Source organism: Brachyistius frenatus, unplaced genomic scaffold (genome assembly GCF_029030835.1).
Source record: "Brachyistius frenatus isolate BFR_SWC_R1_liver_20210118 unplaced genomic scaffold, ASM2903083v1 Contig_38, whole genome shotgun sequence".
Taxonomy (NCBI): Eukaryota; Metazoa; Chordata; class Actinopteri; family Embiotocidae; genus Brachyistius; species Brachyistius frenatus.
Genome location: NW_027210637.1, coordinates 2,903,890 through 2,931,580, shown reverse-complemented (window position 1 = coordinate 2,931,580; position 27,691 = coordinate 2,903,890). Strand labels below are relative to the sequence as shown.

Genomic DNA, 27,691 nt, shown 5'->3' with positions numbered 1-27,691 from the left:
CCTCTATTTCCTGCTTTCTCAGTGAAATCCTATTTGAAACGGATAGAGAAAAATAATGGACCCCCCCCCCAACACACACACACACACACACACACACACACACACACACACACACACACACACACACACACACACACACACACACACACACACACACACACACAAATCAAATCTTTAGCCTCACTCCCTCCTCGCCCTCTCAGTGCCGAACTATAAGCTGCAGTGCTTTACTTAAGTTGGCATTTATGAGCTTGGCTGCAAAGCTCTCTCTCTCGCTTTCCTCCTCGCTCGCCCAGAGAGGCTGTGTATGTGTGTAATCAGTGTTAAATCACTCCAGTCGGGCTCCTGGCTTTGCGGAAAGCATCTCCACAACAATAGATCGTGCAGTCATTCTGTCTCTAAGCCATCTCCATTGACAAATCAAAACCAGGGAAGGACTTGGCTTGTGAGACAGACTGGAGGTACGGGAAGTGTGTTTGTTTGTATCTTGTGCACTGGAGTGTGACGGTAAGCACATGTACGTGGATGACAACAAGAAGTTGTGAATAAACAAGAAAGGACAAAAAAAAAAAACAACTGACTTTTCGGGAGCCTAAATATTAATAACTTCCTATTGATCAAGATATCGGTTGAGACAATATTATCCATCTTAATCAGATTATGCAGACATAAGTGCGGTATATTTCCTAAAGATTACACCTCTAATGCCCCACCTCTGCTCCTCCTCCAGACGAGCTATGATCCGCTCCAACTCCCCTCGCTCCTCCCTCTCCACGGCCTGTAAGATCTGGGCCGGACTCTGCGGCTGGCTGCACGGGGAGCCCTCCCCTCCCAGCGTCTGGCAGTACTGAAGGATCAGGGCGTGCTCATCATCCCTGTGGAAAAAGCAGAGTTGTCAGGAGCGAGGAGTCCAAACACCTTGTCCCTGTCAGTCAGTTCAAATCACCTTTTGTTCAGTTAGCGAGGGGCTATTTAATTTAGCACTTGAACAATGTACGGTTGAAAAAACTGAATAAAAGAACAAATCATTATGTTTGGAAAATGACTTGGAACGGATGCTGGGTAATTATCATATAATACAGTGCTGCTCAATAAAGGCAGAGAGCAGCAGTTACAGAAACAGCAGAGTTTAGATGAAAGTGTTTGTAGTTTTCAGGGTAGCGGGTGAACTGTGTATATATATATATATATATATATATATATATATAGAGAGAGAGAGAGAGGTTGGAATGCTTTCATTCTGTTTCTGTTTGAGCTGATTCAAATGTATTCCCTCATTGTTTTCGTTCATTTGAACTTAGTTTTTAATTAAATTAAATTCATTTTAAATTGTATATCTTCTATCTGGAGTCCGCAGTTACAGGGATTAAATATCTCTCTCTTTTGCAAGTGCGTGTCTGTTGTTAATGTTTACAGCATATATGAATCAGAAATTTCATTTCATTTGAGTACATTTAAGTTTTATTGTTAAAGATTGCACCAACCTAAATGACATAAATCCCAGTACAATCAACAGCTGAGACTGCCGTTCCTGCTACTTTGCAATGCTTGCTATGTTTTAAAGGTCCTATCTTCCAGAGACTAATGCAACCTGGGTCCTGTGTTCTTGGGGTCCTAAGTTCTCAAGGTCCTAAAAACCCAGGGTCCTTAAGTTCCCCAGTTGAACCCAAAACTAAACCCCCCCGCAGCCAACATCATATTAAGTGACTACATAGCTCAGGAACATCTTTTTCAGGTTTCCATGATGTGCTGTACGAAGCTGAGGGACGCTGGGATCATAGCACCTTGGAAACATGTTCCCACTATGTGCCACATAAATCTGGGGCCCGGGAACATAGGACTCTCCTTTAGCAGGCATTTAGCTACTGCTAAAAAAAAATGTCTGTGATTATAAAAAAAATTTTTAGCTGACTTTTTTTCATGGCTATCTGTCTGCTAGCATTAGCTTGATATCTTAATCCTGCTTAAGTGTTAGCTGCCTTGTTGTCTGTCTACACAAAAATGCCACATTTCGATGGCCTCGTGTTTTTATATGGTAAAAGAGAGAAAGAGTCCACCAGTATTTTAATATTGGCCAAATACAGTGTATAGTTTCTGCCTTTAGAGTCTACAGCACTCTATGTTTGAGGAAAGATGAACATGATTTATAACCATGTAGATCACCAACAATGAAATGTGACAGCTGGTGAAGCAGCTGAACTCATTAACTCATGTCAGAGGACATTTAAAAGCACGTGGTGATAATACATAGCATGTGAGAGAGATGAATGACAGCTTCCAGCCGCCTATTCTGAACAAGCATGATATAACTGCTATGACGTATAAGATCTTTAGAGACAGTCGGTCTGCTGCGCTTTACGTTTCACAATCTCTGGTAAAACAGTCAAGCGTAAGTCTTGACTGTCTGATAACTGGAATAAGGGAGGGCTGAGAGCAGACGGAGGGAGCGGAGAAGAGAAAGAGCCCGGCAGGCACACCAACCGATACGGAGGGAAGAAACGGCTGCTGTTGTGCAACTTTATGTGTGATTATCTGTCTGTCTATTTATGTGCAATGTCAATGATATAAAAAGAGGTGGCGGGTCTTGGCAAAGCCCGGCTGTCACATTCATTCTGAAACACAGCCTGCGTTGGAAACTAAAACCTGACATCCCCCCCCCCCCCACACACACACACACACACATCCCCTCCTCCCAAAAAAAGACTGTCACTTAAAAACCGTTCTGCTTCTAAAGTGACAGATCCAGAGCCAGTTTCACAGCTTGAAATAGAGTTTGGCTGAGAAAGTTTAGTGGCTCCAGATATGGCTTTCCATGCACTACTAGCTCTATTGAATCCAGCGAGTTCAAATGACCATCAGTGCTCTGGCTGTTCTGACATTATTATCTTACATTAAAACAAATGTATCTGAACCAGCACAAAGTACCATTATAAAAAATGGTCTGCTACCACTTCCCATAACATACAGTATTGATTTAAAAGACTATTTCAGTTTATAACAACTTGAATTCGATCTTGGCAGCTGTTGTCAGTGTTTGTGTTGGTGGTGATAACGTTATGCTCATCAAATTAGTTGCCGAGATCAGAAAACGACATCACTGCAGATAACAAAGACTGTAAATGATTTTATTTGGAACAAAAGCAAAAGTGAGTGCATTTAAAATAGTGGTTACTATTTATTACCACACAGAAAAATAGCACATGGTAATTTAAGATGGACACTGGATAAAAATGTTACCATTCACTTCCTGTCCCAAATAGGTTTGATTAACCAGAGCGTTTGTTTGAAACCTGTGGGGCCGTGCTTGTTGTTCTTGTTCACTTCTTTTTATCATTTCATTGTCAAAATGCTCCCAGATCTAAACAATTAATTTAGTGAGTACAAGATTATGTTAATGGGGAGGAATAATGTCCAAAACTATAAGTGTTTACAGAACAATGTATCGTAGCTGCATTGGCATCTAGAAGCTAAAAACGTCCGCACCTGACACCGTGATTTCCAGGCATACTCTGCTGAAATACATAGTCACTTACTTATAAGACCTTAAATGATTGCCTAATGCTCGGCTTTAGTGGGCGAGTTAATAAAATACGCTCTGGAGAGCCAGCTAAGTCAACAAGTATTCAGCAAATATTCAGAACGCCATTATCACCACATGCTCAATAAGAGAGGTTACGAATGGAAAGCTTCTTTCTAGCAGATGACAGTAATTAAACTATGTCACGACCAAAGACCGGGATGAGAGCTAATGAAAGGTACACAGAATGAGGCTTTCACCTCTTTTCACATAAAAGGAACAATATGCTGAGGCAGTAGCCTTCCACGTACGCTGAAGAGAGAAAGCTTTTTATCATTAACCAGCCTAAGCTCCTTGTGTGATGTGAAGTTCTGAGTGCTCTTTTCTTTAAGAACTGGATTTGAGTCCAGTTCAACCTTTCAAGTATTTTGCCTAAAATTATAAACACCCAACGATAAAAGAGACGCAAAATAAAATTTCTAAGTAGCGAACACAATGTTTTGAACATTTCTTAGCTTTTTTAAATCTCCTTACTCCAGTTTTCTTTTATATCATTTCTTCCAAACCTTCTTTAGGCAGTGATTACTTTTCCTTTTTTTTTTAAACATGAATTTAACTTTTCCTGGTCTTCCAGAGAACTCTTTTTTTTTTTTATATATACACACACACACACACACACACACACACACACACACACACACACACACACACAGTTATTCATCAGTTTCATGCTAATATGAAGACTGGAGCCAGTGAAACTGCTGAGTTACTGAAAAATGACAGTGAAAGCTGGAGGAGACAGGAAGTCGAATGTCACTCAGCTGCTGCTGCAACATGCAGCATTATACCAACACACACACATCCACACTCACTCATTTTTCTTTGAAATATGGGTATGCTGTGACAGGGGAGACAGAGATGACAAAGAAAGGCTCTGCTCCCATAGAAAAATTTGGAAACTGGTGGTACTGTTGTCTGCTGGGAATGTGGATGGGTGGGTGGGTGGGTGGGGGGGGGTGTCCTGCACAAACTGAGTGACCAATTAGGCAGGTCCCTGGCGACGGGAAGCTGCAGCAGCACATTATGGCTGGCAAGGGGATCTCACAGGAGAGCGGGAAAGGGATCATTACATTTGAAAATGGGGACTACAGGGGGTAGAGCCGTCTCATAAACCACCTTCTATGAAATCCTGGGAGAAAGAGGGGATCGCAGTGAAAGGACGGGAGGCTCAGCCAATGTTGCAGCTGGCTGTGAATAAGAAAGAGATGACAGAGGATGAGGAGGACATCAGTGTGGTTGAGGGGGAATTAAATGGGAATAATGGTGATGAATGCCGGGGATATTAGGTCGCTACAGCTGCAGCGCATTGTGCATATGAGTGTTGTGCTTGGCGAGGGTGAGCGGAGGACACACCCGAGGGGACTTTTACAGTTTTCACCCAATAACAATAGTGTCCGGGCCTGATGCCTCGCTAACATATCACAAAGCCAGCAGTTCCTCTCAAAGCTGAATAATGCTATCAGCTGCCTAGACTAAGCTCAGAGAGGAGCAGTGAGAGAGAAAGACAGAAGGAAACAGGAGAAAAGAGAAACCAGGACAGAAGGAAGACCAGAAAAAACAAAGGGGAAGGATAAAAGAAAGCAACCAGTCTTTTATTCTTCCCCTCTGATTAGATATGTTAAAAACTTGCCGTCTATGTGCAAAGTGCAGCGACTTCATTTACTCGAGGTGTATTGTTTATAATGCAAAGCTTCAAAAAGGTATTTCAGTATTTAACTCTGTGCAGTGTTTAATCTGAAGGGTTGCCTGGGCCCAAAGGTAAAACAAGATTGGACCACAACAAAAAATGATGAAAGAGGAGAAAAGAGACAGCGCGGAGGACTGGGTAAGGATGAAAGGTGGCTGAAAGAAATGAAAACGAGAGGGACAGGGATAAAGGCCAAAATATGAAAGGCAAGAAAAAGGGACAGCACTGGGGGAAAAGACTGGAGAGCGAGAGATAACCAAACCAAAAAAGGAGGGAGAAAAAAGAGAAGCGAGAAGTCTCGATCCTCAGTGCCGTCTCGAGGTGGTGACGACAACACTGTGCTTCGGCTGGAGGTCATAAAAAACCAGCCCACACTAACCTCCTAATTAAGGATTCCCTTTTAGATAAAAGCAATGTAAAATAAAAATTGCACAAGCACTGAAAGCACAAGTTCACGCACACACATGCTAATTACAGATATCACTGCAAAGCTGGCAGTGAGTCCAAATCAGTGTTTGCAGGATTTGAACCAACCAGAAAACACGAGCCAAAAGCCAAACATGCATGTAATTGGCAAACGCTGTCATGCATGTACACATTGCATGTTTTCACAAGCTCCAACGAACGAAGCCCTGTCAAGCATGGATATTTTCTGAGTGCGGGTGTCCTAACAAACAACTAGATGGAGTGTGGAGACAGACAAAGGGGCTTGTGTGAAATCTGCTGGAGGCGGCAAACAGTGACTTACAAAAAGAGAGGAAAGACAATCAAAAAGTCAAAACCAAGAGGAAGAGGAAGAGAGTTCATTCTCATCTGCGAAAAACAAGCTACAGCATCTGCTGTATATCAAACAAACATTGCCATTGCATGCAATTTCAAAGTTACTAATGGGAACACTCGTGCGTAAAACAGTGCTGCTAAAAATGCTAAAAGCATCCATTTACAACTAATGTGAATGACATTTAAATACAGCGCTGTAACATTTAGGCGAACATTTAAAACACAGGAAACTTTGCCTGCAAAGACCTCTTATGTACACTAACTATATTCCTAGATTATATTAAAGAAATTAAGCCAGCTGTAGAGATGACTGTTTTCACAAGCAGCAACTTCCATCACAAAAGAGTTAAGCATCATTTAGCTCGGAGTCAAGAGTACGAGCCGACATGAGGGAACAACACACAAATTGGATGAAGGTAATTAGTGATACTGTTAAGGCTGCAGATATATGCTGAAAGTCATGTCTCGACCCAAATGTTCCTCATTCAGAGCCTGGCCTTATTGCTACAAAAACGTACAACCAAATGTTGTGCATAACAACGTTAACCTTTTTTTATTTGAAATTTAAAGTACGTCAATTTCTGAAAACTGCAAAAAAGCACTAATTCTATTGATCCACAAGCTCTTACAATTTATTATCGTCATTCAAATGTTCTTTTTTCTTCATATTTACATTGTGTCTGCTGATTCACAGCAAAGTAAACCTCTTAGAAATGACACTGGTGTAAAAGTGAGTGAAAGCACAGGAACTACTATTATGTTCAAAATGTCTCTCTGCTGTTAAACCCATTACTTTTCATCAATCCATCATCTTCCTCACCTCATTAGCGCCCGACACACTTCTGTGCTGAGCGCCAGTGTTGTTTTCAGAGCTGACAAAGATAATGGCTTCTTCTCTTTAAGTATGCCAGAGTACAAAGCACAAAAGGGGGAGTGAGGAGGAGTGGTGATAATGTTTTTGTCCTGTGTTATGAAAGCTTTGAGAGGAAAATAAATCCACCTCTGTTTCCACCTTCCCCTGCTCACCAACACTTTCTGTCCTTCTATTCTTTTGTCGTCCGATTGATAAACTGAACAGAAGTGCGAGCAGACAAATGCAGCTGCCGGGAGTCTTCAATCGAACACTTCCTGTTTCTAAAGCTGCTATTCTAAGCATCAAGGTTGGATGAAGGTGAAGTGTGGGAGATGTGGTCCATATAATGCACGCACATCCACAAGGGATGAAACATACAACACAATGATGCTTCACTTCCTGTTCACTAAAGAGTCTTAAAGGTCTTCACCGTCTTCCCCTGTGCCCTTCCATTGTTGTGCTGTAAATAATTCTTATTCAAAGAATTTCCTTTATAAAGAATCCCCAAACTCTTTTCGCTTCTTTTCATGCAGCATACAGGGAATCTCTCAGCTCCCCTGGTGCACACTTTTCAACACTTGTGAAACAGACTTGTGTCAGATTGTTTTTGGGCTTTCAGCTGCTTGAAATTGTTGCGGAGCTAAAAGAAACTTTTTAATCCTCGCATGCACAAGTTTAGTTCACACATACATGCACACATCCTAATCTATCATTGATTGGTCGGACCAATCAGTGTCCTACAGGCAGCTACAGGTGCGGTTTCGATGTGACGACAGAGAGAAGCCACTTGAAAACAACAAAGATCTGATTGGTTGAGTTACCCCCGTGATCGACGGATGGTTCATCCAATCACAGGCCAAATATTTCTTAGGCCCGGCCCTTATCCAAACTGGTTCCAAGGATGACTTCTCAGATGGCCTTGGGTAACAAGCCATCTGGTGCGTCAGGTTAAAGATCTACAAGTGTCTTATCAAAACAGGGCTGACAAAATGAAAAGCAATTTCCACCCGAAGACAAGGACACAGCGACGAGTGTGCGCCTGTCTCACTGTGTGTTTCTGTTCGGGCACACGTGTCGGTGTGTCCGTGAGCTCAGAGGGCGTTTGAACCTCAAGAGCTCATTCCCCCGATTAGGATCTTCGTTGGGCAAAGGGACTAATATGTTCTTCAACTTGAATGGCCTGCAGAAAACACACACACACACTCACACACACACACACTCACTCATTCACACACGCACACACGCACACGCCAGCAGGAGCTTCGGCGCTCATGCTCCTCATCAGCTTTTCACCCATTTCTTGGGATTTCTTTCTCGCGGTTCGCCATGTTCTCATCTCCTCTGATCAGAGATAATGTGCTGTTGTTGTTATTAGAGATCCTGAAAGCAGTCACTCTCACATTGTCATTGTCGCCACTCTAATCCATTAAAGTCCTGTCCCTCCCACCATATTCAGCTACACCCCATTCTCCTTTTCCTTGCCACCTTATTACATCGGCTGGTTTTTATACCCTGAAACCTGGCGAGGCATGTTTTTGGACTGGTGTAACATCTAAACACCTCAACATTATAATGAAACCAAACACCAGCAAATATGAAAAGGAGTTTTCGAACAGGTCGCTGGTTCTTTGGAGGAGCTGCTCATCTCAAATTTGAGCATGTGTACACAGTATTTGAGCTTTATGAAAATGAATATGTAAGTGTTTGATGGAAACATATAATCATGTAAAAATGCTGGAAACGATGGGGACTTACATGCTTCCTGTAGTTGAGCTGCTGTCTGTGGGCAGAGAGCCGTTGGAGCGTTCCATCTGAGCCAGCCTGAGAAAAAAACTATCATCAGTGACATTTCCATTTGAAACTAAAAGCGTTTCAAAAGCTGTCAGCATGTCATTAAAATGTGGAACACAAGCGTCAACAAATAAGGATACCGACGCCACAGAGGCACACCAATTAAAATTTAAAGCTTGTCGTGAAGTTTCCAATACACGTTGAATGACAAAGGACCAACATTATGAGGAAAAAAAAAAAAGGATTACATCATTTTATTCCTGGTATATGTGTACTGTTGAGCGTGTGGGAGGATTCGTACTGTATATGTACAGCGAAGATGTTTGTAGCACACATGGCTGTGAGGAAAACATGTCATGTTTTCCTGATCATAAATCCAGTCGAAGCAGCCATACTAATGAGGCTGCTTCCCCTGATCGAGGCCTGCATTTACTCAGCTCTGGACTGTGGAGGGAGCAGGCACATCCAGCTGATTAGGAGCATCCTCCACAAACTATTTATATTTATGAAACTGAATTCTGAGGAAAGACGCATGGAGGGAGAAGTCAAATCTCATGAATGCGTGGACGTCTCCAACCGTAAGCTGCGATACAATCTCTGACCTCAAGTGTCCAACTTTCAGTTAAAATTGTAATTCACGGAGCTCACGTCCGCGTCATTGTTGATGAAGCAACGCAGCCAGCAACACTGAACGAAGGCTAATGGTGTGTGGCCGATTGAAGGTTACAGGCCAGGCAGAGCCGTGCTGCATCAGAGAAGTCTTCGTGATTAAAACTTTGTGCAGAAGTACATGCTCGGGTTGTGTTTTGGCACAAGTAAGCCATATCCGCTTTAGAGCAGATAAGATATTCACTGATTAGAAATCCATTCAGGGGGAAACACTGGATTTATGCAGTATGATATTTAAGGATCTTAAAATTCAGACTTATCTTCAAATCAAACATGACAGGATTTCGATCTCAGTGCGGCAGAACATTAGTTTGGAGATGTTGCCAATGATTAACTGCAGCTCGCACGCTGTGCACACGTCTGTGTTGATGCACGCAGCGAGACCATTCGAGGCGAGCGGCTGAAAACAGCTATCGCGCCGATCTGCCGCTTCTCTGATCTCAGCAGCAGATCCATAATGTCACCAGCAGCCAAAGTGGTGGGTGGCTGCGTGTCTTCTGAGTTCACTCGCCGAGCCCACTTTGACAGTCATCTGACATTTAATGTCTGCGAGCCCTGTTTGTCACAAAAGTATTTAATGATTGTTGTTGTTTACGCCTTCCCCGGCAAGAAAACAAATCTACTAAAACATAATGCCACGATGACAGTTTTCCACTGTAATCGAGGTTCATACAATTTCAACAGATGCTTTGTTTTCTTTTATGCATCTATTTCAAAGTTCAGGTAGACATTTATTTTTCTATATTGGAGGTAACAATGAAATTTCATGGTAGAAAGATGAACACACTGACTGCAATGGAGGGGAAAGTTTAGCGTAACACGTCTACTTCACTAAGGCAAGTTTCAACGTGACACAAGACGCTCATTTATGTCTCTAATTTAGTTGGAAACATGCCACATCCTTCTTTGTGTTTTTGTAACATCTCTGCTCAACAGAGGCAGTTCAGTTTCGCAAAGCAAGCTACAGGATATTTTGATAGGTATTGGCAGAATGTGCTCTCTTTGTGTTTGTTTCTGAACCTCGAGTATCATTCGAGATGCGTTTCATTGTGGGAATGAGAATAAACAGCACAGGAGAAGAAGGACCTGCCATTGCTTCAAAATGTGTGCACCCACACAGGCGTCTTATGATACTGAATAACATTTTTGTTTTATTTAATTTAATTCCATTTGCTGCAAATCACACAAATACATTTTATATTTCTGTTGATCATTTAACAAAAGCAGCGTTTTCCCTCGCTTCTTTTTTCTATTTATTCCAGGCTTTTAGTTTCTAAAGATTTGATTAGGCTGTCATATTTGCATTTATTGTCCAGATTAAATTATTGTTGCACAGTAATGCATTTGAAGTGCAGACTGAAGGCAAATGCAACCTCAGTGGTGGAATAGAAACACATCCCCTGGAAAATGGTCTGCAATAACAAATATTCATTATTCACAGTAAACTACATAAAACATGCAAAAACACTTGTATGGCCCTTTAAACACTCATTTTCTAATGAAGCTCTTGAGCTATTTTTTTTTTTTTTTTGAAACGTGAAACATTTCCAAGCTGTTAGAAATTCTTGCTATGTGTGCAGCGTGGCATCTGAGATGATGAGATGGTGATTGGAGAATGCCGCGCCTACCTGCTGGCATACTGCTCTATCCTGGAATGGGTGTCATCATGAGAGAGCTGAGGTGACTGGGACAGCCTGGAAATGAATGGGGTAATGGAGATGAATGAATTCAGCGTGCTCACACAACCTCATTAACACACACACACACACACACACACACACACACACACACACACACACACACACACACACACACACACACACACACACACAATCTAATTGTCCCTCACAACATCACCTAGAAAACAAATCGGATGATCCTAGAAAGAGAAATAGGAGAGCAGGATGATCTACGGAGCGGCTGGATGGTTTTTGACAGCTCGGCCGGGATGAGTGACTGAATGCTAGTTGGATGCTCTAACGAGGGAGAGGAAGATGAGGGTGAGGAGACAGTGGAAGAGTCTTTTGGTTGCGTGTTCAGCCAGTGGATCGAGCGTGCAGGCGACATGCAGTGCAGTCGTGTCTTAGTCGGTGTGAGGATGCGAGTGAGGAGTGAAGGGAGTGAAGGGAGTGCAAGGAGTGACGGAGGTGTCATTTTAAAAGGGCATTCCAGTCTGGAGGCGAGGTGTTGTCGCTGCTGGCGTAGATACTCACTCATACTGCTCCGGACACATGCTGATGAGGGTGACAGGACTGTAAGAGAATCGCAGGGGGAGGAAGGGAAGGAGGAAGGGGGAGTACCACAAAAGATTTCAGGGTCAAAAACCACTCTGAGACAAAAACACAGCAGGTGGAGGAAGAAGTGGAGGGAAAAGTCCACACACAGGGAAGGCATGTAAAACAGTAAACGATATATACACCACGTGTGGCTGTGATTATCCGCTGTGATCTGAAATCTGCTTCAAAGTGGCACTTGTGGGGGGAAAATAGGTGGTGAAAGGGTCGGACACACTGTAATACTCGCAGGTTGTGTGTGCGTTGAAGGTGTCAGTTGATTTTTGCTGCTGTCGCACATATATTTCATCAGATTGGTTTTACAGTTCCTCCAGCTTGCAGAATGATGCGGCCCAAATCCATTCCCTCTTCTCATTTATTTCCTGCAGGATTTACTGAAATAGCGTTCCAGAAAAAAAAAACCCACTGTACAGTAGAACCTATTTTCTGGTTAATCTGCTAGTGAATGCATTACAGAACGTTATATAAGGAGAGCTACAAAGCAGTAAAAGAAAACAAAGACACAGGCCACAGAGTTTTTTGTAAATAAAACAAACCAGCATGTTGAAGCTTGTTTACTGATGTTAACAAGCTTTTTTTTTCTTTCTTTTTTTTTTAAAAGTTTTTGGTTTCTGGTCCGCCATAATTGCTGCTATTCTTAGAACTGCATAGCATAAATTGTTTTGAAACACATGGGACACCTTTTATCTGGAAAACACAAAGAAATGTGCTGTTTTCAGAAAAGGAGACTGGCTGCAAATTGGTAAAATGCCGAGATTGACATTCTTTAGTCTGCCGCTTTTGTTCCTACATTGAAGAAGAGAAATTCAGAAGGAGGCGTGCGGCATGTTGGGTGTGTTTCTCGCAGCAGGGGTGCCTACGTAGTGACACTTCTGTGGCTGCGAGGAGAATTTGAAATGTAACATGAGGAATGAAGAAAGAAAAAAAAAAAAAAGGTTTGGCGAGGCAGACTGAGCGAACTTCTCAGAACAGGTGCTGCAGCATTTTACGTGCCCCCGCCATCATCTTTGCCAGAAGTGAACAGTCAGCGAGCTCGTTTTGTCTTCCAGGAGAGTGATGTCGGGTTTTTTGTTTTGTTTAAATCTTTGCAAAGATTGATAGCTTTTTAGAGTGTAAATGGGCTTTTTCTTCCCCCAAATTTGTCTGACCTGGATTCAGTGACATAACTTTAACCTCCCCATGGCTGCACTCTAAAGGTTGGTGAAGCAATAAAGCCTGTGTGGAGGGGCAATAAGATGCTGGCTCACATAATACTTCCAAACCTACTTTTTGGATTGCTGTGGCTTCTTAAGAAAACTTGTAAGTGCTGACTGAGAAAAAAAAAACTTCCAAAAGACATGTTGATGTCTTTTATCAGATCTTTATGTATTTGTCAAAATCATGCTGTGTGTTTCATTGTTTTTTTGAAGTTTTTTTTTCCTTATTCTTTTCTTTTGGTGGGTGCCCTGAAAGGTTTCTAAAAATCTATTTAGTCCATAATGCTATGGTCGCCACCTTGTCCCAGTTAATGCTGCTCCTCTCTGCTCTCACTGTCCTTCGTTTTCTATGTCAGGGGTAAAAGACCATCTGTGCAGGCGGACACCTCTACCCGTCTGTCCAGAGGAGCAGATCGAGGGCTGGAAGGAAAAACACGACTGTGGTTGTGAGATACATATCACACGTGTGTGCATTTAGGTGGATAATTTGGAGGCAAAGATCACGAACAGATGTAATGTACCAGATAGAGCAATGTTAATTTACTACAAACCAATTTTCTTGACTTCCTTTCCTTCACACAGCACATACAGATGGGTCAGTGACAAACTTAATGAATAAGTGGAGGGAACATAAAAACTGCAGATGTGCCCATACATTGTGCAAAGGTCACTTGGACTTTGCAGTCAGCATCTATAGCAGCATCCAAACCTCGTCAAAGAAAACACAAGCAGCCCTCGATGACCCTTCAGAGTTTAAGTGGTCTTTGCGTATTTTCATCTTGGTGATCTTTAAGGAGGAGTAAATCAGTTACAGCGTGGGTTTAGGAGACAACACATGTAGCTGCCATAACTACCTCTTACCACGCAGCTATATATTGGAAACAAAGAATCATGCAACATACTTGAGGCCTAAATGAGATTAATTCATTTCAAACTTTTTTGCAGAGGATGTGTACTTCCATAATCTATATCACAAATTAACCATACATATATAAACTATACTTTTCCCTAATGCAAGAAATTTTTAAGTAAGAAACTACTTTGCAAAAATATGACGACAGAAAACTTTTCCAGTCTAAAATTAATTTCTCTTCCACAACGTTGTCTCTGTTTTGTTTTCCCATAATGACAAGAAATTATTTATTTCAGGAGATTTATTTTAATAATAAAAAAAGTTTTTAAATTCATGTCCGAGGCCATTAACCTAATGCAGTGGGGAGATTCTTCTCTATTTGGTGAACAGCAAAAAAAACAGCACTGAGTGGGAAACCATTAGAATGGGTCTTTCACATTATCAAATATAGCTGTGACGAATCTAAAATCCTATCTGCCGTGAAATGAAGCAAAGATATAAGTAGGAGGTGAGAGTAGGTGGTGTTTTGCTCGCTCTCAAGGTAAAGAGAAACAGAGTGGGTGGAATTAAAAAAAAAAAAAAAAAATTATAAGAGTGGAAAAGAGAGAAAGCGAGTGAGTGCATTAGGGAGGGTAATTATTCAGCTGGCAATCTCATTTTCTCTCCTGCTGCTATAGTACTTAAAAAATTACACTTCTTAGAAGTTCCCTTTGTTGAGATGAGCAATGGAGTCTGACGGCACATTAAAAAGGTCGGGAGTGATATTTTAGATAGGAAATCTCTTAATATTGTTGAAAACTAAATCTAGCAAGGGAAAATGGAATACTTAAAATCTCGGTTGTTGTTTTTCAATTTGAGGATTTATTAGGTTTGTATTAGCTATAATAAAATGCATATACTATATTCTCCAGAGTAATCCTTGTCTTACTGCAAAAAACAGGGCAGCAATTGTATTGGTGTTTACTTAATCTGAACAATTCCTCTTGTTAAGCACGAACACAGACCTTGTTTCAATTACAGAAAAATCCATTTCAATTTAAGTAACAGTATTAATTTTACAAAGAGATGCAAGAAGGAACCAAACTGTGAAGGCATAGGGCGAAGATGAATGTGACCGTTTCCTAACACTGACTGAATGTTTGAGTCAGATCTCATAGGGAGCCCAAATGCTTCAAATTGCAGATAAAAGCTTCTTTATAGTGCAGTAAAGCCTGTGGCAAAACACGGATAGCCCACAGCTCACAGGAGAAATGTGATGCACTAACAGAGACAGGAAAATAATGACCATGAAATAGCCCTAAATTTCTCCAAGTCTCCATTCCCCCTCTCCCATATTTTGAAAAGATCTCTGCATTTCACCACAATTTCTCTCCCTTTTAGAGACATTTCTCAGGCAGGCAGCTCTGCAGAAGTAATTTTTCAGAGAGGAAGGGAAGTGAGAATGGAGCGAGGTGGGAGGTGAGGGGGAAGGATGAGTATGGGAGGGATGAGAGAGGCAGAGCAATCCATCTGAGGTGTGCGCAACGCCAAGTCGGGGGGAAATCTATTGTGAGTCAACAGGTGACTCATCGTGTGCGCGCGCATGAAGAGCTCAAGAGTTGTCGGTGCTTAAAAAGTTGTTCAAAAGTAAGAGTGTGTGAGCGTGAAATGTCAGAATGTAAAATTAGGAGAGAACGAGGACATATATCACATGAATACTGAGAGCAGAGACAACAGAGAGAAACACAAAAACGAGCAACAAAGCGTGACTCTGTCTGAGCACGCAGGCATGTTGGCTGGTATTCAAAAAGGGACGCAACTGTTGCGGAGGATGAGGTGCTCAGTTGGGACGACTGCATAATGCGGGCTTAGTTAAACAACTCTCCAGGGGGGAATTACAGCTGGTAGCCGAAGGGACATAAATCAGACGTAGTCACTGGGGCTAGTGCTGCAGACAGAAGATCTACAACAGGTAAATAAACACATAAACGAGGTGGGAGATGAACACTCCCCACACACTGAAACACTGAATTCATTGGGAGACCTTTCAGAGCCTGTGACCTGAGCATCTCTATGACAGAGAGAGAGAGAGACTCCACAGCAAGATTCATTTTTAAGAGCCGTCCATCAATTTTACATGTCAGTCATTTTAGTAGCCATGGGGCAGTAGTATCCAGCCTGTGACAACAGTCGGATAATGTCGTGTATGGCTTTTTCGAGTCAAAGAAAATTATGCTGGAAGTGTTAATAAATGCCTGTGTTACAAACTGGGGGGTTGAGGTTTGAAAGAAGTTGGATTACCAGGTGGCTTAAACACCTTTTACTCTAGAGGTCACTGTACGGAGACCAGATGCAGTCTGGTTATAAAATTTCAACCTGCACCATTTTTCAAAGGTTGCTGAGCATGGCACGTCCACTGAAGAAACTGACTAGTTCTTCTATGAATAAAATGGATATAGCATTTAATTTCATCACATCACATTTGGTAGAGTTGCACTTGATAATTTCTAGAGCTGGTTCAGTAACATCAGTGTCACAGGGTCATTATTTTAAGGCTTTTATTTATTCGCTAATTTACTGTTTTGATTAGAGAGAAGTAAAAATGTCAATTTCTTTCTGGAGTTTAAAAAAAATCTCACTCTGACCTGTTGATAAAGATGAGGATAATTATTGTATTTCAAAATGATCCTATTTGCCTCTGAGGTTGGATATTTTGGTCTCAGTTTTACAGCTGATACTGACTGAATCTGGGGATGTTTTCAGGTGGAAATTGTATAAAGATAGCGTAGGGCTTAAGGGGTTGACTGGTACAAATAACGAAAAGCCAGAGTATTCTTTTTTTTCTGTCCCTTCTCCCGACTTAAATCCCTGAATGTTATGGATACCAACTTGCTGGAGTACCACTGAAACAAGCAAGTTAAGCCACTTGTCACAAGCAGCCACGCTTTAAAGTGACTTTAAAACAGCTAAAAGGCTTTGTGAAGCCAGACATGAAACTACAAAAAGTCATTTCCATTTTTGGTTTGAACATAGATACCATAAATGTACATATGTTTATCAGAGTCTGTTTAATTATCTAACAGCTTTAAATGTTCATAAACCAGATCAGATGTGAGCACTTTTGAGTTACATAAACACTTCAGGGTTACTTACGTTTCCATGTTGTCGCCCTCTAAAACCGTCTGGACCGGCAGGTAGCCGAGCCGTGGATGTTTGGCAAAGTACTTCTTGGACCGGAATTTGTTCTTCAGCACTTTGGTGAAATCTCGCATGTCCTCCCCTGATGTTGTCTATGAGAAAAAAACAGGAAGGTCCACGTCAGCATGGTTTGTTGGGTCCCATGCTATGTGTGCTATCCTTCTTTTTCTTATAAACTCAAAGTTTATTGTCTTCTGCGATAACATCAGCCAGCCATCCAAACGAAGAAAGGGGAGTAAAAGTTGTGGAACAAACAAAGTGCCAGTGATCGGGCAGTTTCCGGGCCGCTGCGCTGTGAGGCCGATGAATGTTCTTGGCTGTGCAGGGGCACGCCGGTGGTGGAGTCGGTGTCGGTGACGAATTTGGTGTTGCAGCACTTCCCGATTATGAATCCGCCTGCCAGCGTGAATGTACCGGGGTCGAACGGCTGGAGTACCAATGCCGCTGTTCGGCGCAGCGGGGAGGAGGCTGGAAGAGGAGCTCACACTTGCGAGCGCTGTGGCTGTTCAAATAAACGTGTCAAACAAAAGCTGCTGCAGTGCAAATGCCTGTGGAGACTCCTGCTTCGTAGGAGGAGGGAAGGAAGGCCTTCGAGAGAACTGTGGCTGACCCTAAAAGCTCAGGAATAAACCAAAAGGACTTAACAACTATTGACTCCTCAAGACAGGAGCAAGGATCTGGGCAGTACTATCAAACGAACATCTCCAGAGTACAAATTGAATATCTCCGTCTTAATGTCTGTTTATCACCTCGAATGCACTTTCGGATAATGGTTTTATATAATCCTCCTGCTTGTGACAGTTCATTTTATGATAATCTTTAGAAATTAATAAAAAAAAAAAAACAGCCTCCCATAAATCTGAAGTTTTGTGGAGATGTTAATATTGATTGGTCTGATAAAAGCAAGCTGATGACAAAATTTGACTTCAATCAAATTATCAAAGGCGCCACACAAATCACAAAATCTACGAGGTCACAAATTTATTTCATTTTTTCTAACGGGGAAGAACGGATAATTAAGTCATATCATTTTCTGACTGGCTTGTCTGATCACATGATTTTAACTTCAAAGAAGTTAACTAAAAAGCGTTTTTCAACTCTAAGTCAACCAAAAACCTACACATTAAAAATCCTAAAACGTGGTCTTCCTCTTTTGGAGAGTGAACTAAATAAAATGCAATGAGATATAATTATGGATAGGGATGATGCACAATCTTGTTGTGATGAATTAATGAATGTAGTCGGAGGTACGACTGGCAAGTTTCTAAAGAAGCACAAGAACTCAAATAGGAAATCTTCTTTACCTTGGGTGAATGAGTGGATTCGGAAACTTCACATTACATCGTTGCCATATTCTTAAGACATTTAATTTGTTTAGTTTTGATCATTTTATCCAATTTTCTAACCTTAAACTCATCTATAAATGTATAAATAATCAGGTTCCCAGGTTCTCAGTGACCTTGTGGTTCCACTCAGAGCTTCAGGGTCTGTAACGCATGGAGCATCCAGAAGGAATTGCGAGGTGCTTTTACATAAATCTTCGTTTGGACAAACATCTTTCTCCTTCCGGGGGATCAGGATGTGGAATTCTCCGCCAACCGAACTCAAAATGGATCCTGATTCAGACTATTTTAAACTCAAACTGAAACAGTTTTCTAAAGAGGGAGCCGTAATATAGTCATGAATGATCTGGTGCTCCTTTTTATGGTGCGTTTTTATTTCAATTTTCCATACAATGTGTTTTGATTTTGTATACCTGTTGTTGAGCGTATGAGTTGGATTGTCTCCTGTGAATGTGTTGTTCATTTTCTGTATTTTAAAGGCCCATGTAGAGACGGGCATCGCAAATTAGCTTAGGCTATAAATGCCGTGGTGTGTTGCATTGTTTATGCTACATACTTGTCCCTACACAAATAAACATTAAACACAATTATAATTTTGTATCGTGTGTAGTGACTTGATGCATTTCCACAGTCTCTTGTGAACGGATAATCAGCATAAGCATCTGTGTGGAAGAGAATGTGTTTGCTAATTAGATACTTAGCAAAGGTGTTCCTATTACAGAGGCGGTTTCTGCCGTGCAAGCAAACATCAAATTACCACAAGAGTCTGACCAGAGGGGAGAAAATCCCTTTGCAGAGGATTCAGACAGCCATCGCTAAACACACACACACACACACACACACACACACACACACACACACACACACACACACACACACACACACACACACACACACACACACACACACACACACACACACCTCCTACAAGTCCCACAGTTGACAGATATGTGTAAATGCACAGACTCCATTGAGTTCACTTGGCTGACTGACTAATCCACACAATTTAGGATGGTAGCTTGAGCAAACCAACAGCAATTACAAAACAATTACACGGAAGCTGCAGCAGAATTTGTGAATACATTTATGTTTGTGTGTTTTGTGCGTGCTCATTCTTGTGTAGCTTATTGACTTTGTTTTGTTTTATTTTTAAAGCCCCTCTCCTGGTGTTGATTAAACCTTTAAAAACTCATCGCTCTTCATCAAAATTACATATTTTGCAGTTTTGTCCAATGAAAAAAATTCCCCTTACGCTTTGGATGTAACTCAATACCTTTGCCTTCATTCAGTAGGTGTCGAATCTATGAATGGGCAAACAGTTCCAGCCTCTATCTCCAACCACACCTCCGCAGGTTGCCTGCAGCTTGATGATATTCAAAGACCCACCTCTAAAGTTGATGGGATTGGTTCCATATGAAACCCTGGCTGACAGAATCAGCATTTTTGAGACTGTCAAACTGTCACTGCAGTTCCAAAACAGAAAGTCTCAGCCATGGCGCTGACTGCTTATTTCGCCTCACGATGTGTTGTGTAGCAAAAAAAACACCACATGGACAGGTAAAACTTGATTTACACTGGAGGGGGTCTTTACGTTTACTTTTTTACCTTTATCAGATTATGAAAAGGAAGATACAAAAGCCAAATATCATGAGGGACAGAGTAAGAGAGGAAATAAGGGGGATGACGGGCAACAAATCTCCTCAGCTGGAAGTGAATCAAGACGTCGCAGCAATAAGGGGGGAGTCGTAACTACGAGGCCACCAGGATGCCCCCTATTGTGACAGTTAGATAGGTAGATAGATAGATATATACTTTATTTATCCCTCAGAGGGAAATAATAATAATTAAAAAAAAAAATCACAGTCAAACCAAAACAACATCTTTTAGGAAAGGTAAAAACATTGAAATTACAGGAATCCATATCGCTCAGTGCATTATTTGGCTTCTTCAATATCACTGATGAAACCAACTGGAACTATAACCACTCCCATAAAAATCAAAACCTAATAAAGAAAGCAATATTGTGGTCATAAAATAAACAGTATGACAAAAGATGAGAAAAATAATCTTATTAAATGACCGCACTGAGTCTCACAAAAGCCACTATCAATCGGTAACTCCCCGCAAAATCTGGTTTATTATTCAATATGGACCGAAACACAATTCAGAGTGAGCGCTGGGAGAAAGATAAATAGAATTATGTATTATATCGTTGTGTTAAGAGGAAATAAAGTAAAATGAAAACCAAACTTTCAAACACCTGTATGGAATAAAGTTGAGCTGAACTGTCTGGTTTAAAACAACATCAATAAATTGATTCGAATGAGTTTTCATTAGATTTCCGTCTGGCAGGAGGGATACAGATCGGAACTGCAAGATTTGGGTGATTTTCTGCTGTTATCCAAAGCACTGAGGTTCAATAAAGCTCCATTAAGCTCGATATGCAGTGTTTATGAACACAAACATTCATGTTTCAAGTTTTACAGCTTTTCACTGAGATTTGAGTCAAAGCTTCTCAAGGTTTCTCTTACTCTTGTTCTACGGTCATTCCAGTATTGTATGGTTTAGGCTTCTGTTTGAACATGGATGCACTGATCTAAAGTTGTTTTGGCACAACAAAACAACCTGACCTCTATCATTTTCATTTATTCGGCTGCGTTCATTGTTCTCTTTATCCTCACACGTCTTCCAGTTGTTTGTGCTTGAAGGCCTGAGGACAGTCTGCTGCTGTCACAGCCATTCGTCATTGTAGTGACAGTGACAGGTTGTGGGCCCTTTTCTGCCAGACAAGGAGCTTCACATTATGACTTCTAAATTCAAATATTAATCTAAAAAGTGCATGCAATCTTTTGTCTTTTGCTCTCGGTCTTTCACATGATTTTTCCTTACAGCTTCCAGGCTGCGGTCATGAGCATCCATTTCCTCTGAAACAAACCATCTCTCTGCCGCAATGATCACGACCTGCTCCGAGAGAGTCCAGGAGAGTCCTGGCCTTGTTGTAGATATGCACAAATCATTTCACATCAGTAACACTAGTTTGAATCAACCTCAAATGTATTTTAGAATTGCTTTGCTTTTTTTAGGAGCAAAAAAAAATTGGAAAAACTAAATGGCTCATTGTGTGCAGCTGAGAGACAAATTTTACAATAAGATCCACTTTGATTTTAAGATATTTAATATTTAACCAACATTTTAAGTATTAGTTGCTGCAGCAGAGCTTAACACAAGATAATGTTTTCTCAAAGTCGTGGCAGGCAGCTGCCGGGCATCTTAACTCAAGGAAGAATGATCGCTCCTTCCTGCAGCTGCTCCTCCAAAGTCAATATCTATCCCATTTGCAGAATTGAAAAGCAAATTAAAAGACAGAAATGAGAAACGTCAAGAGAGAGAAGCCCGAGTCACTCAGAGTATGACGTTAAGCAATATTGAAAAGACTTGGCCCGCAAGTGTGAGATCCTAATTGAGAGAGACTGCAACTTTGCCAAGCTCCCCCATTTCTAATATTCTTCTCTCTGTGCAGCACTGAATTGGAATATTGTTAGATATTATAAAAAATTAAAAAAAAGACCCCAGAGAGTATTTTACTGTTTGTTCATGTAATTTCCAATTAAGCCAGAGGTCTGTTGGAAAGGTTGATTGTGGAAAAAGTTGGAGAATTCAACTGCATGGGAAGTGGCACGTACAACTCATAATTCTATTTGTTGAAAAAAGAAAACCTCCAGTGGGTTGGTTGGTAATGTTTGTGTGTATGGTTTAGTTTGGATGTCTGAAGGAATTAATCTTTGTCAGTGCAAAGTGACATGAACAAGCTTGTGTGTGTGCACTGTTTCAATTTAGTGGGTTGTTTCTAGTCTGGTTTGGGTCTGACTTGCTTTTGTCTTATGCACTCCAATACATACTTTACTCTGCATAAAGCACCTCAACAACTAAATAGTAAATGGTTGGCAGTTATATAATCACTCAACACCTTAGTAATCTCAAAGCTCTTTACAATGTTTCCCACTCACTCACATTTACACACCGGTGGCAGCAAAGCTTCCATGCGAGATGCTCGCCTGCCATTGGGAGCAACTTGGAGTTCAGTGTCTTGCCAAAGGACATTTTGGCATGTGGACAGGAGGACTCAGGGATCGAAATGCCAACCTCACGATTAGGGGGCAACCCGCTCTACCATCTGAGCCACAGCCGACCAAACGAGACTTTAAGGTTTAAAGTTTCAGGGATTCACAGGTCCAACGCACCAATACTAACCTCATTTAGTAGATGGGAAAACAGCTATGATCTAATCCACATTACATATTGTTTCTTTGTCAGTTTATATTCATATATGTTTCAGTGTTACTATCAGCCACAGCATCCCATGTTCTCATCCCACCTTACATAAAAAGATTTTCATCAGTTCTTCGCACTAACATATAAAGACTTGGGACACAACAAGTCAGACTGGTGCATCCCTGAAAAGTAAGTGGACTCCCGTGTCAGCATACTTTTGTTTCAACCAGACAATGCCGTGTGCACGAAGTCAAGGTTGCTGAGGAAAAACTCCAATACAAGTTGGATGAACTGCAATGCCAATTGCGAGCCAGCACTTCTCGTAATTGATCAGTCACAATCAATTACAGAAGCTGTTGCGAATAACAGGGTTATTAAGAGTGGAGACAGTTTGCGGAACGTTGGATGTTTGATAAGAACGTGGTTTAAACCAAAAGGAAGTTGTTATGAGGAGATCATAAAAAAAGCATGTATTCTGTGCCAGATATTATACAAATTAAGCTGAAAGACTGTAAAAGCCAAGAAGTCCCTCTGTGTGTATAAGATTAATATTCAGGGATGGAGGAGTCAGTGGTCGATCCGAGATGAGGACAGGAACAGTTCTAATGAAAGATGGTTTAGAAGGTAACCATGTCTGAAGTGTGAATTTGTGTGCTTTCATTAAATGGCTGAGTGGAAGGTGTGAGCATGTGGAAAAGAGATATGAGATGAGCTACCGAACATTGTGTGTGTGTGTGTGTGTGTGTGTGTGTGTGTGTGTGTGTGTGTGTGTGTGTGTGTGTGTGTGTGTGTGTGTGTGTGTGTGTGTGCGCGCGCTCCCTCACCGGTGTGCAGTACTCCACCATAGGGTAGTTGAGCTTGTGGCCCTTGGCGGTGCGCCCAGAGAAGAAGCAGCTCTGACACACATCGTAGTTGAAATGCTTCAGACTGCGATACCTAGACAGAGGGAGAGAGAGGGAGAGGCGAAAAGTGAGTGAGCTGGGAAGTCGTGTGTGTAGATGTCACTTTCATGTCTTCAGGTTGTGTGCGTACATGTATGTGTGTGCGTGTGTGTGTGTGTGTGTGTGTGTGTGTGTGTGTGTGTGTGTGTGTGTGTGTGTGTGTGTGTGTGTGTGTGTGTGTGTGTGTGAGCGAGTATGCATGTAGCACTACAACATGATTCATCTCCAGGCTACACTGGGGTCTCCTGGAGAGCTGTTGATTCCCACTGTCATACCAACTGTCACATAATCCAACACACGCACGCACGCACGCACACACACACACACACACACAATATGCTGACAGAGTGACAGACCGTTGGATTTCCACCAAACCACAACAACGTGACAACAACTGTCGGGATGTTGTCCTCAGCGGCGGCAGCAGCTGTAGCCAGAAGGCCATTTAACAGCTAAATTGAGACAGGAGCCATTCCGACATAATGGCTTAAGTCTTTTATCTCTCTCTCCTCTCCAGCTCTCCCAAGGTTAGCTGACTGATGAGCTACAAAAAGGATCCATATATCAAAGGATGCAACAGTGCACACGACACCACCAAGTCAAATGCGCCATTACGTACTGACATGCAGCATATTACTATGAGGAGTGGCCGTTAAGTCACCTTCACTCAGGAGGTTTCGAGATGGACTTTAATTAATTAGTTTATCCGCTAACAACTTTGGCTCATTATAGAACCTGTGTTGTTAGGTCTCTAAGGTGACACCCTCTCATCTGTTAAAAAGCACTTTTTAGGGAGCAACTTTTTTTTACAAAAGTTCATCAAATAGAGAAATGGTGAACGTAAAATCAATTTGGTCTTCTCTGCTGGCTTGATAGCTAGTGTTTACGCAATTTAGATCATTAGTTTTCACCATAACACAAATATACTTTTCATTTAATCGAATCCTTTTTTGAAAGTTTGTGGTGACTCCACATTTTTTTTAAACATTCAACCAATTGAATCATTCAATTTGACATTACTAGTTCTAAAAACGATCATCATAAAGACACCACGAAGGTATTTTGGCTCTGTTGCATTTTGTGGTGGAAGCCATTAAGTTTTAATTATTGCTGTCAGGTCCAACATCGCAAGTAAATATGCAAATGTAATGCATGCATTGGACAAGTTTACTTGAATGCACAGGAAACGGCTCATGTTGAATGGAGCCGAGTGGCTTGTTCACCATCTCGCTAATTTGTAGCTGTTGAGTTACCATTTGTCAAATGTAAACATATCTGTTGACACTTAATTCATTAAGCTCAGACTGCTTGGATGCTCTCCTGTATCATGACGGTTTAAAAACAACTGCAGCAACTTAGAGGCGAAAAAAAAAAAGAAAATCTAGGCGCAACACAGTTGGTGTCATGTCTCAAGACCACACAAAACGCCTACTCTGCATTTTCCTTCCTCTTTCGCTCTTGCTCTCTCGCCTTTCTCTCCCACTATTGCTCGCCCTCATCGATCAATGACAAAACTTGGGAGATGTGTGCTTCATCAAATGTCTGAATGCGTTTCTCTTTCTGCTGGCAAAGCACGGGATCTGAAGGGGGACAATCCTGCCATCCTACTTCACTTAGCATGGTGAAAAAGCGTTTCCCTGCGAGAGTGGTACAACGAACAACGAACTGACGAAAGCGGTTGACCTTATTTTTTTTTTTTTACTTGTTGTTACTGTGTGGGTGTAATTTATCAGGAACCAGCTAAAACAAAATCAGCTACAGAAGTGTGCGAGTATCCTCTGTACATGTGTGTGATGGTCACAGTATCAGAGGGCAGTCTGTTGTGGATTGTTTGCCAGCTGATCGGCTCGTTGTGAACTTTGTGAACGGGGCCGTGTGCTGCACGTTCGTGCGTTGTGTTTGTGAGTGCGTGTGCATGTGACGTTGCAAACCTCCGGATGGTATTTAGTCAGTGGTGTATCAGCTGCTGACATTTAGATAAATGCCTGCCCTCCAGAGCAGATCTGGCCTTTATGCTCAACCAGAAGGGAACAATACAGAACATTGCCACATTTGGTGTAAGTGTGTGTGTATGTGTGGCAAATTATATGTTGGCAGACTTAAACACTTCTCTTTATTTAGTGAATATAAATATATAAATGCTAGTAACTTAAATGCTAAATGTGAGCATGTGTCTACGTTTACCTGAAGCCAACAATGGGACACTCCTTGCAGATGTTACACTTGGCCTGATGTTTCGCCGTCTCTGCGGCGGCCACTCTGTGCAGGACAGGAAGCCAAACCATAGACTGGGGCTCCAGGCGCATCCAATCAACAAACTGCCTCGGCTCTAGCTCCACCTTATTGGTTACCTGGGCATAAAAGAGGCGGGGTCAAGAGTTAGGAGCCTTTAAATCAAAAGCTTATCAACAATATGAAGTTTACAGTTTCTATAAAAGTTCAACAAAGAGAGCTGATAAACTCTAAAAGCACTTTGCAGCATGAAAGAAAACCATGCACAACAGACATGGACAGCAGGCTGTAAGTCTGAACTCGTTACCGGACTTCTAATGAAAGATGCAGACAAATTTAAGATGACCGGACATATTAAAGAGTCCCCACGGTGCATTATGGTCTTGAATTGTGAACCAAGACTCAAGAACTTTTACAAGCTCCTTATTCATGTTTATTGGTTAGAATATCTTACAATAAACATTGATTGATTTTAACACCTTCATTGCCCTTGTCCTACATGCCCATAGCTGTGCTGTTAGATAACAGCCATGTTGCTCTTCGCAAAGAAAAATACACCCAACCTCCTACTCCAAACTTTTATTCATGTAACTTGCGCCTATTTATCAACGCACTCTTCTTCAAGCACAATAATCGATCTTTACATTTGTTATTATCATAACAACAGTTCATTATTGTTTAACTAGAAATCAGTTCATCTGTTTCAATTGTATCCAACACGAGTCACCTGACACGGCAACGTTCACAATATATTTTTCAGGAGATTCGTTGTTCAACTGCAGATTATAATGAGCCCACAGGAAACAGCCAACGCAGGGCGAGAAGCTTTGACATGGCTGCTGTTACCGCTAAACAAATCAAAGGCAACCTTTCCATCATCTCTGACACACAAAAAGGGCAACAAATGCAGCAAAGGGCAGAATACATTTGCAATAAGCGGAGAGAATAATCAAAAGAATGGTGTGTGTGTGTGTGTGTGTGTGTGTGTGTGTGTGTGTGTGTGTGTGTGTGTGTGTTCCCCTGATCCCTTACGAAGGCTTATGCTGTGCAAGACTATAGAGCGTTTCAACCTTATTAGCATATCCTTCTGAAAATAAAGTTGTTCGATGAAAAAAAGCCCAAAAAAGAACATTTTAACCTGAAACTTGAAAATGAGGATCAACTTTTTAAATTACACAGTTGGCTCTTGAAAACAAGATTCAGCTGTGAGATAAAGTTACACTTTCTGGTGCAAAACAAAATGGAGTTCATAACACTAAATAACACTTTTCTTTACGCAGTAAAAGTTTCCAAATTTAAATGAACTATAAACTGGACTTCTTAAGAAGACTTCCCTTGTGCAGCTGCCGTTGTTTGGATAGCTTTTATCTCGAGAAGAAGTTTCTTTTTTGGTTTTCTGGCTTCTGGCTTCCCCGCAAAACTAGTCAGGTTTCTAATTTTAGAATATGAGTCGAATCAGATATACACCAAGGCCCAAAGTATCTCAAGTGAATAAAACTATGTTACACGGGTAAAATTCTGTAACTCTATATCCATCTTTATAACTATATGAGTGCGGTGAAAATACAACCATTTTGATGAGAAATAATAAACCTATTCTCTTTACTCCCGAGATCTGTCTGCTGGGCTTGATACCTGCTTCAAATGATCTAAATATGAAACTGATATGGTCGATACCTGTCCAGCTGCAGAACAAGAGAACATTCTTTACTAGTAAAACAGCTGAAATCCTTCCATTAGCTGTTGCATTACAGACCTGATGTCTTACATTGCAATATATAGATGCAGTAAATCAGAAAGTGAAGTCAGCATATATTTCCTCTCACATCAAATATTTAAAGTGCATCGAAAATGGAGGGAATCTCCTCACTATTCTAATGTTTATCCATTTGTAGTCTGCACGACGAGAAAAGCTTTCTTTTCTAGCATGATATGACAACAGAAGCCCCTCCTTCAACAAATGGGAAAAATGTCCTTGTAAGATTTTATTGTATTAGATAAACTTCACCTTTGATTTAAGTGCTTT

General features: G+C 41.3%; 1 protein-coding gene across 2 annotated transcripts in view; it reads right to left on the bottom strand.

The window, feature by feature from the left end:
* The window catches only part of utrn (utrophin), a 178,638-nt gene that overhangs the window by 9,718 nt on the left and 141,229 nt on the right, over positions 1-27,691 (bottom strand). For both annotated transcript variants that reach the window (XM_069701803.1, XM_069701804.1), the window contains 7 exons: positions 25,618-25,784; positions 23,317-23,428; positions 16,833-16,969; positions 11,571-11,609; positions 10,986-11,051; positions 8,653-8,718; positions 714-875 (listed from right to left, as the gene is read on the bottom strand). In XM_069701803.1, the coding sequence (XP_069557904.1) occupies positions 714-875; positions 8,653-8,718; positions 10,986-11,051; positions 11,571-11,609; positions 16,833-16,969; positions 23,317-23,428; positions 25,618-25,784 (749 nt within the window). The remainder of the gene's footprint in view (positions 1-713; positions 876-8,652; positions 8,719-10,985; positions 11,052-11,570; positions 11,610-16,832; positions 16,970-23,316; positions 23,429-25,617; positions 25,785-27,691) is intronic.